This window comes from Trachurus japonicus, chromosome 15 (assembly GCF_045865225.1).
Source record: "Trachurus japonicus isolate A0001 chromosome 15, Traja_1.0".
NCBI lineage: Eukaryota > Metazoa > Chordata > Actinopteri > Carangiformes > Carangidae > Trachurus > Trachurus japonicus.
The window spans coordinates 29,848,450-29,863,431 of NC_140921.1; the positions used below are offsets into that span (position 1 = coordinate 29,848,450).

The window sequence follows — 14,982 nt, forward strand, 5'->3', positions numbered from 1 at the left end:
AGAATCGAAGTGGAGGTAGGTCAATAAAAAAGTACGAGGCATCACAGGAACAACCTGAATAGGTGTCAGTGTGAAATATATTTTCTGTCGGTGATGATGTGATATGTGATATATGATATGATACGATATGCTATGATAGAGAGGTTACTGTATATGGCTGAATCCCAGTGGAGACTCAGGTTGATTTGAGTACAGCATCGCATCATGGCTTAGACCAGTATTAACAGTTGAAATACAATGGTTCACTATTTTACTCAGAAATTCCCCAATTTCAATTAATTACAATTTCCTGTTATTTTGATTTTGCTCATTATTTAGCTTTTATATGTATCAATAGCCTGAAAAATAAGGGTTGGTACATTTCTTAGTAACCTATATGAGTTCATTTGCAAAAGCAGATAAGTGCCATTTTGAAAAAAATGAGCTGATGCTTTTGAATTATTCTTTACATAGTGTTGTTTTCAATAAAGCTTTATTTTTTTGAGTTACATCTGTTTTTGTACATCTCATCTCCTTGGTCAAAGCCACTCAACTTTGGTTTGACTGATATCACCTGGTGTAAATAATAATTAAAAATTTTCAAATATTTTTTAGTTATCTGCTTTTGCAAATGAACTCTTCATTTGAAAAATGAAAAATAATGCACTTATACTGTAGACCATATCCTGCTTTCCAGTGGTTATCGTCACAGAGAGCTGCTGCAGACCCTCACAATCCTCAGAGGTCACTTGAGCTTCACGTGTCGAACAATTCTGTATCGTAATCAGCATCTTTGGCTGTATTCGAAACTGCCTGGTTGTATGAACTGATTTGACCAAAATGTAGTAGACTATGTAGGAGGCAGTATATCAATAGGCGGTTTCGAATACAGCCTGGCAAGCATGAGGAGAGTAACCAGGCTGTGATAAAAGGGCTTGATTGATTGATGTTGATGTAAAAGTGACCTCCCATGGCTCTAGGGGAGTTTGGTCTCCTCCACTGGGTCAACCAGAGACAGACATGCAGCTTGTGTCTTTACGTCGAAGAAGTCAGGTGGTCAAGCATCACATCGGCAAAATTATGTAAAACTAACAAACCTAAATGTTATAGCTACAACTTTTTCATCAAAACGATTAACGGTCTTTTGGGGCAGTGGCCCCTAGGCTGTGGAATGCGCTCCCACCCGATCTGAGATCAGCCCAGTCTGTTGTTAGTTTCAAGGGTCAATTAAAAACACATCTATACAGACAAGCCAAGACAAAACAAGAGTTGCCGATTTACCACTGTACATTGTACATATCTAAAATGTTTAAGTTCCAAATGTGTTTTATAGTGTTTGTGTGATTGAATGTCTTTTTTACATAATGTGAAGCACTCTGTGTACGCGTACTATGATGGGTGCTATATAAATAACGATTTACTTACTTACTATATACATTTTTCAAAAATAATACATCCACAGAACATCTAGAGGGGAGCAGAAGAAGATTCATTTTACAGAATTTTTAAAAATAGAATATAAATAATTGTTTTATAATATATATATTATATGTATTTATAAATATATAAATATTTACATCTGGTTACGTTGGCAACATCGACATGAAATGATCTCTGTGCCAACACCATCAGTACGAGGCGGAGCTCAGGGGGGCCAGAATGCGATAGCTCTGTGGAGAAATGGCATTGTGCTAATGCTAATGCTAAATATATTTAGTTTATTAAAAAGTTGTCACTTTACATCACAGACTGTGTAAAGTGTGGAACTTACATCCATTCAGGAAGTTCCACTACAGGTGGTCCATGTAACCCTGTCTGTCTGATGGACTATCTCAGCTTCCACCGCAGCCATGAGTCATTTCAGTGGTCAGTGATAATGGTAATTTCCCAGCGAGCAGCTATGAAACCCAAGAAGAATAATTCCATCACATTCACTAATAACATCTCTGCTCTGAATGAGACCACTCTGCTAAATTGGGTTGAGACAAGATGGCGTCACTTTCACCAGAGCCAATTCAGGACACGAGGAGAAAGTCACATTTTATTTACTATCATAAAACACAATGTATTGTGAAAACAAAAGCTGTAACACACAACTGGGCAGCAAATAGGTACATGTTGTGGTGTGCGCTGAAATCAGTCTTTCCAGTGGTCCGCTTCATTTAAGGATTTTATATGGTATCATTGGTACAGTAGCTGAGAGCATGGTTTCATGAAGAAACCCAGTCCAACAGCCACACAGTCCAAACTGAAATATGCACACACACACACACACACAGTCCTCCTAGACTTCAGTGCGCAGGTTGGGGTATCTCTTCAGCAGGGTGGTGGCTTGTTTCGGGTGCAGACGTCCTCCCTGCATGCTGGTCTGATCTGATTTATTCTTCATTGCAGCCTGTTAAAGAGGAAGATGATTTGTTACCAGAGTTTTTTTTAAGTGAGTTGATGTCTTTATAAAACCATAATCTGCACATCAGGAGCAAAAAAGAGCAGCGTTGTTCACACTCTTGAGCTCAGACATGAGTAATGAGCTTTGTCAACATTGTAGTATACTACTGTAACTCACAACTAGTTTCACTGCTGTCTCAAATAAGTGAGAGAAAAAAAACACATTCAAACATAAAATGATGAGTGAGTACAAGATACATTTAGTGAGCTCAGTACAAGGAACAAGGAAACGATGCTGAGGCTGGTGAGTCAGCAGAAATACTGAGTCCTGACACGTTGACAATCCACAGCAGCTCAGCTCTGCTGCTCTGAGCTGAGCTGAGCTTTAACAACACTGCCAGGTTTCAACTTTTGTTCTGCTCTTCACTGAAATGTCACAGTAGAATGAGATATGTTGCAGGCTGTTGTACGTAACGAGGCTGTGAAGGGTTTTCTCTTTGGGTTACTTTCTAATGGACTTGTATTGGAGGAATTAGACTAGACTGGACTTCAAGACTTCACCGTCCTTGACTTGATTAGTCCCGACAAAGATTAGACCAAACATGTTTGTTAATTAAGTTGAAGTTTACTGAATATTTTAGAAACTAACATGGACATTTTATCTCAGAATTAAAATCTAAAAATAGAATTCCCTTTCAACATGTCAGCCAGAAAGCTAATTTTACAGTCTTGGAAAACTGAAAGTGCTCCTACACAGGGTTCCTACAGCTTAAGCCAAGTTAAATTTAAGACTTTTTAAGACTTTTTTAAAGCCACTTGAAATTAAATTTAAGACCGACTTCATAATAAACACAAATGCAGAAAAAAGAAAAAAAAAAACACCACATCAATTACATAGGGTTAGGGACAATTTTACCCACTTTCCTATGTGATCCAAGGTAAAGTGACTGCTACATGAACATTGGATTGTGTCTCTTTCCAGCTGTCCTTTCAAAATAAATGCATAAAAAGTCCGGGAAAAAAAAACACTGACTCGGGAGCTGGAGGCGGTGAGAAATTTAGCGTTGACGGTCGCCACTAACTTCTCTATGTCGAAATGTTACCAATTATTTAGAGATTTGAGACTAATTACAACCATAAAATACCACTTACCATGTGTTAACATTTTTAAGACTTTTGAAAAATTGATTTAAGACATTTTAATGCCAATTAAGGCCTTGTTTTTAGATTAATGAATTCAATGCCTTTTAAACCTTTTTAAGGATCACTTACACTTGGAGAAAATCAGGTATATTATATCTGCCAAAGAGGAAATATTTTTAAAGTCTGGCAACCTTTTCTCGATTTAATGTCTAAAAACTGAATTAGTGCTATAGAGGGTATGCACATGACGTCACGGTACTCGGAAGTCGCTGTGGAACGTCCACTGAGTGGCAAAAAGACGAGTGGCAGAGCCGCCAAAGTTAAAAAACGAGCAAGTAACGAAGCGATTTTCTCCGAGCCCACACAAGTCTGACATGTCTAGCTTTGCCAGCATGTAAAGCAGCAGCATGACCTAACAGAGCTGCTAGAAATCTTGAGGATACGTCTCACTTTGACCGAGTTACATTCAAGAACCTGTTCTCAATGACGGAAAGTAAATTCACTGGAGCGGTCATTTTTTTCGATCGATCAGCTGTGTTTACCGTTTCAGGTGTCGTAGTTCTGATGTTTAGACAGATAAATTAGTCCTCTAACACATCCTACAGTTTGACTGCTCAGAGTTTTTCAGAATAAAAGCAGCTCGTGTTTGAGTGTCGGGAGTCACTGTCAGGACGACAGTAACAGCTGTAATCTCGTCCCTCTGCACATTAACAGTGAGCCTGTCAGTCACTCTGCAGGTGCGGCGGTCACACTGTGTGTTACAGGAAGTGTCCGTGGAGCAGACGGTTTTGGGGAGCTGGTTGTCGATTCTTTTTGACATCAATTTGTTTTCATATAAGATATTTTATCCAGTTTATGAGTCCATCGCTATCCGCCAGCACGTTGAGGAACGCTTGTTTTGCCACTCAGTCCGATCGAACGGGGCGTTGCCGAGGGCAACGTGACGTAAACGCATACCCTCTATTCTAGTTCTATCTAGTTCTAGTATTCTATTCTAGTGCCATTTATTTTATACATACTATTCATTAGATTCACATGACGTCACTGTGTTTCTGCGCCGCCATATTTGTGTCTGAATCAGGGCAATCTGGGCACAGATCACAGCGTCACGTTACCAGAACAAGTGGAATAGTAGGAGGAAATCAGCAAGAGACCGAAAATTGAGGTTATTTGAAAGATGCCAGGATTATATTGTGCTGTTGACTGTGATAGCAGTCGCCAAAAAAACCCCGGACTGCAGTTTTATTCCATCCCAAAAGACGTAAAGTTATAGGCGGAATAAATAGTTGACTGCAGGCAGTCTATCAGTGCAGCGTGGGCTGTGACAAGTCTCACAAAAAGAGGGGATTCACTTTTTTTTTTAATAATATTGAATTCTGCATTTTGATTACTTTCTTATTAATTACTCACTGATTCTGCATTTAGGGTCTTTTATTTCTGTATAACAGACCGTTGCTAAGTAAAACGGGCCGTTGCTAGGGACGCCGCTCTGATCAGCGGAGCAGGGCAGAAGAGCTATCAAGGATTTTTACCTTGTGTTTCATTTTTACCAGCTTCAGACTAATTGTGATGTTAGAAAAATGACTTGTAGCTCGTTAGAGGGAGAGTGGAGGCTCTCTGCCTCCCTCACCGCTGCTGGAATCAAACCTGCGATCAGAGCGGACAGAGCGGACGGGCCAGCGCAGTGTCACAGCTGTGACCAGAGTGTCTGTGCCACCGCGAGTCCGTGACACAAACGTGTCCCGTAACCGTCATCTCTTATGACAGACAGGACGACATAAATGTCCACATCGTAACATTTACATGATACTTCATCAATCTACTGATTGATTATCAAAAGCCCATTGAAAACAACTACACACGAGTCGACAGGAGGAGGGTGAGGAGCAAACAGCGGAGAAGTGACCGGACTAAGGGCTTTGATCAACATTACGTCTCAAATTAATTAATTAATTAATAAACTGTGTAATAAGTGTGATAATATAGAGTTAGTCTGTTGTTATAGAGATATAAACCCAGACAGGATGTATGAAACCCTGTCATTTTGTCAAGAAACGGTCATTTCCATCCTGTGGTTTGCATGCTGTCATATGAGGAGACCTGTCAAATCGGACACAAATATGGCGGCGGTCCCTTCGACGTGACGTCACTGCAACCATGAATATGTCCTGTTTGTCTCATGTCAGAAGAAACTCTGTCAAAAAAACCTGTACTGTTCTGTTTAGCACCACCATCTCTTGCTAATATGTATCTATTTTTCTGTTAAAAAAGCAATAAAAATAAATACACAAAAAAAAAATCTAAAAATAGAAGACAAATGAACACGGGACAATCGTTAATTAATCTTAATTATACAACAAGTAGTTCCGACCAAGCAATCTGATTGGTCAATAAGACATTTAGAACGTGCTCAAATCAGCATTACAGCACGGAGGGTCTGGCAGGCGAGACTACAGCACGGCTGACTCATCACTGAAAATATTACTTCGCCATGTCATGTTGTTTACACATCTCCATGGCAACATGGATTTTTCCCCCTTTTATTTTAAAAAACGTCATTTATTACTCATGAAAATAAATCACAAACTACATTGACCTCCTGTAGGTTGTTCCTGACAGCTGCCAAAGTCACATTTATAGAACAATTATGTTATTTTATTTTTTGTTAATATATTGTAAACTTCCCCGTTACAGCCGAGGATTGTCTCCCTCCCATGTGTGTAACGTTACAAAGTCGGAGAGACACGAGTTGTGATCGCGGTGAATATGTTTTTTTTAAAATATGGCCTGGAGCTGAATATTTCATTGGATAAAACGGAGGTGATTACCTGTATGTTTCTCTCTCTTGCGCCTTTTGGGCTTTTAAATAATCTGGAGTAATCGTTTGTCTTTCTCTATCAGCTGTGTCGGCGACACGGCGCTATAACTTCATTTACATGCAGAGTTTGCGGTTGTAGAAGCTACATCTGTGAAAGGAAAAAAACGGCATCTTTGTTATAACTGGAGCGAGTTTGTGCTGTGTTGATTTAGTTCGGGAAAATCCGAGACCGCGTTAAAACATGAACGTCAGCTCAGAGTTCACTCATCTGGGACTAGAAAAGCTTTCTGTTGCTAGGTCGTTACTAAGGTTCGGACTATTTGCTGTAAAGGTGAACTAGGTTCCATTACACATAGGAGTCTACTGACGTGACTGATTGTGTTTCAGTTATTAGTCAGACCCCATTTATTTCCATGGAAACGGGAAGCACACTTGCAAAAAACTTTAAATTTTGAGATTAAAACGTCCATCAACATGAATATTTATTTAATTATACGCTTTATTTTGTTGGTAATTGTTGTATAATCGCAATATTACCCTCGAGGGTGTGCTTAAACGTAATTTGAGCACTTCGGTGATGCTTGCGGATTGCTGACCGCATCACCGTCGTGCTCAAATGACGTTAAAGCACACCCTCTCGGGTAATATTGCTTAATTATGAACACTTCTTAAATCCTGGACCCTTGTCATGCCACCACAGTATCTGACAGTTCAGCACTCTAGAAGTTCATCCTGTAGGATTTCATTTAGAGGTGCTGCTGCCTCTATTAATAAACAAATACATCAAACCTGAATGAAAGAAAAACCAGCTGCTTTTCTGTGCTTTAAAGGGATACGCCAACATTTTTTTTGTGTCTTGCCTCACTCCCAAGTCCATGACCAGCAGATAGACACCATCCTTTCCACTGTGTGTGCAGTAACAAGGGAGATACAGGCAGAGCTGGTGCACCGCTAATTAGCTTAGCTCAAACACTGGAAGTGTATAGGTAGTGTTAGCCTGCCTCCTACCTGAGCCGAAATCAGCAGTCAGAAGCTGATGTATATGTATGTATATGTATGTATATATATATATATATATATATATATATGTATATATATATATATATATATACATACACACTATATAATATATCACTTTATCCACATTTCAAACATGTTTAGGTGAGAAAGTAGCCGTTTAGATCAGCAGTGTGTCGTTAATTTGTCTAAATACCAGCTGTTTGCAATTTTGTTTGGACGAATTCGGCGCTACTCAAGCTAGCCGTTGTGACCAACGTACTTCCGGTTACTTTCACAAAATAAAACAACCGTTGCCCTTTACATACAGAAAACCATGACGATAGAATTTGTGCTTTTACTTTGAAATAGGAAGCTAACCTACCCTGAATGTAGCTAGCTTGAACCAAAATAAAGCGTCTTTGCTTGAACCCTCCGTTTTGACCGATCTCGTCCCGTTAGCGGCATTTGACCGCTCAAGATGCCTTACCGGAGAGTTTTGTCAGCTCTGAGACGAAGATCAGCCCACCGGTTTCCGTTTAGAGTTGCTGAAGAGTTTCTCTGATGACTTTAGGTGGAGGCAGGCTAACACTACCTATACACTTCCAGCATTTGAGCTAAGCTAATTAGCGGTGCGCCAGCTCTGCCTGTATCTCCCTTGTTACTGCACACACAGTGGAAAGGATGGTGTCTATCTGCTGGTCATGGACTCTGGAGTGAGGCAAGACATGAAAAAAAATGTTGCCGTATCCCTTTGCTGAAAAACTTGACATGTGTATTGTTGGTCAGACAAAGCAAGATGTTTAATGATGTCACCTGGGCCTTGCGGAGGTAATGATGAGCATTTTCTACCAAACAATTACTAAACAACAACAAACTAAATAATGGGCAGATGAATTTGGGGACGTGTTGACATGCTGCTGTGTGTGGAGGGGGAAATAGAGGAGTGTGCAGCACACAGCTGTGGGTGAGAGGGGAAGAGGTGATGTTGTTGTGGCTCCTCCCAGGAAACAGCCGGGACTGTGTTGTATGTTAGTTAATGACATTCTATACAGTCTGCTGCACAGTCCGCTCCACTGTCAACACACAGGGATGTTTATCATACAGAGCGTCGTCTGTCATCACCAACAGAAATAACTCACTGAGATACAACAAACAGTTGCCTTATTCTCATACACTGTGCAGATGTAAGAAAACGGACAGACTTACACTGGGTCTCCAGACTGCCCCTAAATGGAGGCATTTTGCCCCTAAAATTTGAGTCGGTATAAGTAAATATTTCATCTACCTGTCTGCAACCAGTAAATTTGCCTCTTTTTTCCCCCAACACTGGTGAAAAAATGGAAGAGGCAACTCAAAGAATCTGGTATCTGTCATTACAGATGTCAGGCCAATGTGTGTGAGGATCATTAATGAAAAGGAAATGTGAATATTTTTTATGTGAATATTTTTTATATTTTTATGTGAATATTTGCTCTGCAAGTCGATTTAAGCCCCTACATTTTCTGCTTGTGCTCATAAAATTTCAAGTTAAAGGGCCACTGTGCTCCTAGTAAAAGAAAAAGTTACTGTGTGTTCACACCAAAAGCGATAAAATTGCCTGTGGTTGCTTATCGTGCCGCCTGCCAGCTCTAGCAGGCCGTTGCACCAAGCGACCAAAGGGGCGGGACTTTCAAGCTGCGCTGCAGTTGTGTCCATTCAGGCTCTCTCAATATCTCCCGCTGTGAGAATCCCAGTCCGCAATTGGCTGTTGCCACGGTTGCGCCGCTGCTCATTTGCATAAAGTTGAGCCTCTCTCAACTTTCGTCGCTCACCGCCTCAGGTCGCTTATCGTCACCAGCGTACATTGAAAATGAATGGCAATGGGACACTAATGCACTAATGAAGGGACACTTCCTGTGAACATGTCATTTTCTAATCTGCATTCAAAAAGGCCGGTCACCTGTGGGCCTGTGTGAACGTACCTGAGCCTTCTCCACACAGCTGTAGAAAGCCTTTGTCTCCCTGGAACACAGACTGTCCACAAAGTTTTTCTGCTTCCAGCAGGCCATCAGGACGGACATCTCTGTCACACAGGTGGCCTCTGTGGACACAAAGCTTCAGGTTTACTCCAACTTGATTGAGGGAAAGACCCCAAAGTATCACAAGCCACTAAACCTCTCTCCAACTTAAAGGGATATTTCAACATTTTGTCAAATTCCTCTATTGCGATAATTTCTATAGTCTTAGGAGTACTGTGGGTTAAATACCTTAAATTGTCAGTGCAAGCTGTTTTTAGATCGGCGGGGCAGAGACGCGAGCTCTGCACGATGCGTGGTATTTCCGCTTTCTCCCTCATCGAACTCATCAAATACACAATCCAACAACTCCAAAACGCTCTTGAGGACAAGTTGTGACCTGCACATTCACCACGCCATGAGATAATAATGTAATATTACGATTACAGAGTGTTTTGGAGTTGTTGGGATTGTGTATTTAGTGTGATGAGGAAAACGTGGAAATACCGCGAGCCTCCGTTGTAGCTGCCGATCTAAAAATTGCTTGCACCGACAAAGACTATAGGGATTATATTATGGCAATAGGCCAATTTGAAAAAATGTTGAACTATCCCTTTAATATTGCTTACTGCATTCATGAACTGCCCTGTTAAAGAAAAGCTACCTCATGTTCAGTCACATGGCCAAATTTAACTAACTTACATCACATTAACTCAAGATGATGCTAGTGATATAAATGACCTGACATTTGGACGCCTCACACTACTTCCACACTAATATGGTTTAGTTTTAAAACACAGGACTTTCTACTACAGCTGCTACACTCGGCCTCCACACCACTCTGGAGTTTTCTTTTCAGCCCCTAAAATGGAGATGTGGAAACAGTGACGGCCCAGTTTTACTTTGAGAACTCCAGCTAGGTGTTGAGAGACTTGGAAACAATGACACAGTCACAGGCTTCCTGATTGGGTCTTATCAGCCATGATTACCAGACAGTGGTGAACATAACATGAACTAAACCATCAACTTGTTTAATCATCTGGACAATAATCACTCGGCTGAATGTGAGGAGTGATCCTTCATGAATTGTAATTGAGGTAAAAAAAATAAAAAAATAAAATTCCTCTATAAATCAATAATTATAGGACAATATTGGTCAGAAAGTTCATCCTCAACCATTCAGGTTGGTGTTGTTAAAGAAAACTTAACCCACATGCTACTGGATCACCTTCCTGTAAGATCAGTCAAAGGAAATGAGGTTGCTATAGTGCCAGGCATCTGAAACCAGGAAATGGGCAAATCCTGTTTATAACCGCCCACCCCACCAAGCTCGCTATTGGCTGTGTACATGAAATCCACCCCATCTCATTCCTTTGTTTAACCTGCCACACCAACACACGCACGCTAAGGGAGCTTGTATGGTTTAGTTCTCCCTCTGGGCTGAGCCTGTGTACATGATATAGCCTACAGTAGCACCGTAGTGTAGCTGGCTGCTGTGAGAATGAATCAAACTCCTCCTTCATGAGATCACATGGAGCCGAGCTACGTTCAGATGAACACAAGGCGATCCGTCATGTGTGCATCTCCTGACAGCACAAGGAGCTGAGGGACAACACATTCAAGGCCAAACTGACACCACACAGTAGGCTACAGGTGGCTGTTAGGACAAAACCTCCATGGTACACACATCCACCCACTGTGCTATCACTACTCCAGGAGAATATATTCATCTTTTAGGAGAGTTCCAGTGACCAGAAAAGAAAAATGGCTGCAGTCTCTATAAGCTCTGTCCTCCATCAATGCTGTAGTTATGAGTCACGTCTTCCTGTTGTTTCTCTTGTTGTGTGCCACTGGTCAGCACAGGTGTAAATAATTGTTATGATGGAAACTTTGGCCCTAAGTCTAGGTTAAAGGGATAGTTCATCATTTTGGCAAATTCACCTATTGCCATAATCTCTATAGCAATAAGAGTAGGTTCATTACCATTAATTATCGGTACATGTTTTTTTTGCAATCTGCAATCCAATGATGCCAAAATGCTCCCGTGGACAAGTTGTGTCCTGCACATTCGCCACACTATAAAATAATCATGTAGGCCTATAATTATCTAACATTACGATGCATGAAACATAAACTGAACTACCTGTGCTTTTGAAATCACTCCACCCAGCAACCATGTTTGTAATGTAGTTCCATCTGTTGCCTCAAAAACACCTCTCTCTCATAATGTTAAATGTTTATTTCATAGCATGGTGAATATGCAGGTCACTACTTGTCCACAGGAGTGTTTTGGAGTTGTTGGATTGTGTATTTGATGAGTTTGATGAGGGAAAGGCGGAAATACCACCAGAGCTCACGTCTCTGCCCCGCCGATCTAAAAACAGTTTGCACAGTTTTAGAGTTGTTGGATTGTTGTGTATTTGGTGAGTTTTGAGGGACAGGGGACCTGTACCATTCACCTCCATAGAGCTCCGGGAGCTGACGTCACGCTGACGTCACGCAGCCCTGAAACTGACAGCGACGCCATTTTGGCAGGAATCAGCAGATTTTCGTAGAGTAGATACAGGGGAGAGCCGGGTGCGGAACGAGAGTAACAAAGCGATTTTCTCCGAGCCCATACAAGTTTTATATGTATAACTTTGTCAGCATGTAGTATGACCTAACAGAACTGCAAAACATATTGAGGATACGTCTACTTTGACCGAGTTACGTTCAAGAACCAGCCGTTTTCAGTGACAGAGAAAATTCACTCTGGCGTAATTTTTTTTCGATCGATCAGCTGTGTTTACCGTTTCAGGTGTCATAGTTATGATGGTTAGACGGATAAATTAGTCCTCTAACACACCCTAAAGCTTGACATGTCAGGGTTTTTCAGTATAGAAGCAACTAGGTTTAAGTGTCGGGAGTCACTGTGGGGAGTAACAGCTGTCATTTCATCCCTCTGCACATTGACAATGAGCCTGCCTGTCACTCTGTCGGTACCGCGGTCACACTGTGTGTGTTACAGGATTCATTAAAACACACAACGTAACGTAAACAATGTGACTGTACATGTAGATAGTGCGGGAGGAGGGCAGACGTGGATCGGTGGACCAGGAGAACAGCTGCATAACATTTTGGCAGTAAAATGGAAGATTTTAAGCTGTCTGTTCACATGATCTCACTTTCATTCCAACACATTGGACTTAATATATAAAAAAACTAAATAGATTAAATATTACCGACCCTTATAATGCCCCCGGGGTGCTTTTCAAAAGTATCTCCGGCCGCCGGCGGACGTCCCAGACCTGCAGTATGCGGACACAGCTAAGTTAGGCTACCTGATCAACTTTGCATCGCCCTGCTCTAAAAGCATACAGAAGCCTGGAGGGTTACACATGGACACAGTCTGGCTTTGTGATGAACGTCCAGCTTGGAATCTACCAGCAAAAACCTGCTGTATCCTCACTAGAGGGGTAAGTGTCGTATCATCCCAGTTAATGCAGTGTAGCATGGCTAACGTTAGCTCGTAGCTGTCCGGGGTGCTATCGGGGTGCCGGCCGGGAGCTCTCCCCGGTGCTGATCAGCCCGCGGCGGATGCGGCGGATGCGGCGGTGCGCTGCGACCGGCTCTGGGTCAGCTTGGAAAGGCTGGAGGCGAAGGAGACTCACATCTTATATGTGTTTGCCTCTTTCTTTTCTTTCCTGCTTGTGTCATTTTGTGGAGCACAAAGAGCATAAAGCCGGCTTTTGTACGCTTGTAGAGTAGTTGATCAGGTAGCTGTGTCCAGATACTGCAGGTCTAGGACGTCCTGTTCGGCGAAAATATTTTTGAAAAGCACCCCGGGGGCATTATAAAGGTCGGTAATATTTGATCAATTTAGTTTTTTTTATATTAAGTCCAATGTGTTGGAATTAAAGTGAGATCATGTGAACTCAGACGGCTTCGGCGCTTACAGTCAATGCTTCCAAGCTGGCCAGTTTCCTGCCAAAATGGCCGCTCGAACGCTGGAGGTCACGTGGGGTCCGGAGCTCTATTGTGTTCACTGAGCAGCTCACGTCTCTGCCCCGCTGATCTCAAAACAAGATACACTGATAATCAAAAGTAATGAACCTACCCCTATGACTATAGAGATTATGGCAATAGGCGAATTTGTCAAGATGTTTAGACTATCCCTTTAACCTGAGGGTAAAGTAACACTTTTTTTTTTGGATAGTAGGTCTATATTTGATTAGACTGGTGACATTCCTACAAACAGCCGGGGTCTCTGAGTACACTGGTCTGCCCTTCGTTGCCTTCCTACCTCCTTTCTTGAGTTTGCGGTTGGCTACAGCGTCTTTGAGAGCCAGAGCCCTGTTGGGTTTCAGCACCGGTCTGCCGTCCTGTTTGCTGAGCAGCCTGCTGACCTTCTCCTGGAACACGACGCCTCCCTGCGCCGCCATGTCGCCTCCTGCACCGTCACCCGCTGCTCACGACGTGAGTCTGAGCTCGGCCCCGGCCTCGGCCTCGGCGGAGCGGAGGGAAGAGCTGGGAATGGGAGCGACCAGAGAGGAAGAAACCGACAGTCGTCACTTGGAAACCTCGCTCCTTCACCGAGCTCCTCAGGACAGCGCCATGTTTCGCCGCAAAACGCAATGTGCTGTCGTAAAACCAACCCTTTTTTTTTTTTTTTTAAACTTTATTAACATTTATGTACAGAACAATACTGTTGTGCCAGGGGGAAAAAAATATATATACAAAGAGTTTATGCTTACCATGTGTATATATATAAATATATATATATATATATATGTATATAAAAAAAACATTGAAGTAAAGAAGATCAAATAAATACTTATCCAAAATAAAATTGTTTTTTAACGCTTTTGGTATTTCAAGTCCTTTGGTGTCGGTGCCATACTGAAAAAGCTCTTTCAAAAAAAGTGCAAAGTTTGGTTTTCCGTCAGTCCATTTTCTTTTGAGTATGTGAAATCTTCCTAAAAATAAAACAAGTTGTACAAAAAAAAATTAATCATTATCCAACTGGTTATCATCAAAATAAAGAAAAATGTCCTTTTCATGTAGATGTATTGGATGACCAGTTTTTCTTTCAAGAAAGTATTGTACATTCAACCAAAAGATTTGAGAATGTAAACAATGAAAAAATAAATGTACAATGGATTCGTAAAACCAACATGCAGGCTGCTTCCTCCAGCCACTGCTGCGTTCAGGTGCTGTCGTAATCCTCAGGCCCAGTTAAGTGCAGTTCATAGTAAGGGAAACAAGGGGGCAGTTGTCGGTCTGAGAAGTGAAGCTCACTTCCGCGTTCAAAAAACTGCAATCCCCTCTTCTTCCTCTGGGGGCTGGTGTCAGAAGGGAGCATTCTCCATAGACCCCCATGTTAAAATCGCCGACTTTACATCCTCAATAAACATGTTAAAAGCCTGGTGTCAGAACGTTTTTTTGTCTCAATCGATAGTTTCTACCCCCGCACACACTCTGAGGGGGGTGAATTTTTTTTTTAACTCTACCGTTTTACTGTTATTAGGTTAAAATTCTGGCCAATTAGGGCGCAGAAACATTGAGTGACAGGTCCGAGCAGCTCCGTGGACAGCTGCTTCGAGGCCAGTGGGCGGGTTCTCGGCCGGCCAATCCAATATGGCGCTTTTCAGGCCGCCATATTTGAGTCACAAAAACGACTCC

At 41.9% G+C, this 14,982-nt stretch overlaps 1 protein-coding gene across 1 annotated transcript; it reads right to left on the reverse strand.

Annotated features, from left to right (window-relative positions):
• Nucleotides 1-2,007: 2,007 nt before the first annotated feature.
• Nucleotides 2,008-13,956, reverse strand: chchd1 (coiled-coil-helix-coiled-coil-helix domain containing 1). The gene is made up of 3 exons (XM_085800942.1): nucleotides 13,604-13,956; nucleotides 9,289-9,407; nucleotides 2,008-2,374 (listed from the first exon to the last, which is right to left on the reverse strand). The coding sequence occupies exons 1-3, from the start codon at nucleotides 13,740-13,742 to the stop codon at nucleotides 2,264-2,266; spliced, it is 369 nt and encodes a 122-aa protein (XP_085657068.1). The 5' UTR covers nucleotides 13,743-13,956; the 3' UTR covers nucleotides 2,008-2,263.
• Between the last annotated feature and the right edge of the window lie 1,026 nt (nucleotides 13,957-14,982).

Bases quoted from the DNA above. Each gene is read 5' to 3' on its own strand.
- chchd1 (XM_085800942.1), bottom strand. From the start codon at position 13,742: ATGGCGGCGCAGGGAGGCGTCGTGTTCCAGGAGAAGGTCAGCAGGCTG. The intron at 9,408-13,603 runs GTAGGAAGGCAA...TTGTGTCCACAG, and splicing joins CCGCAAACTCAAGAAAGGAG to AGGCCACCTGTGTGACAGAG. The intron at 2,375-9,288 runs GTACGTTCACAC...CCTCTTTAACAG, and splicing joins GCTGTGTGGAGAAGGCTCAG to GCTGCAATGAAGAATAAATC.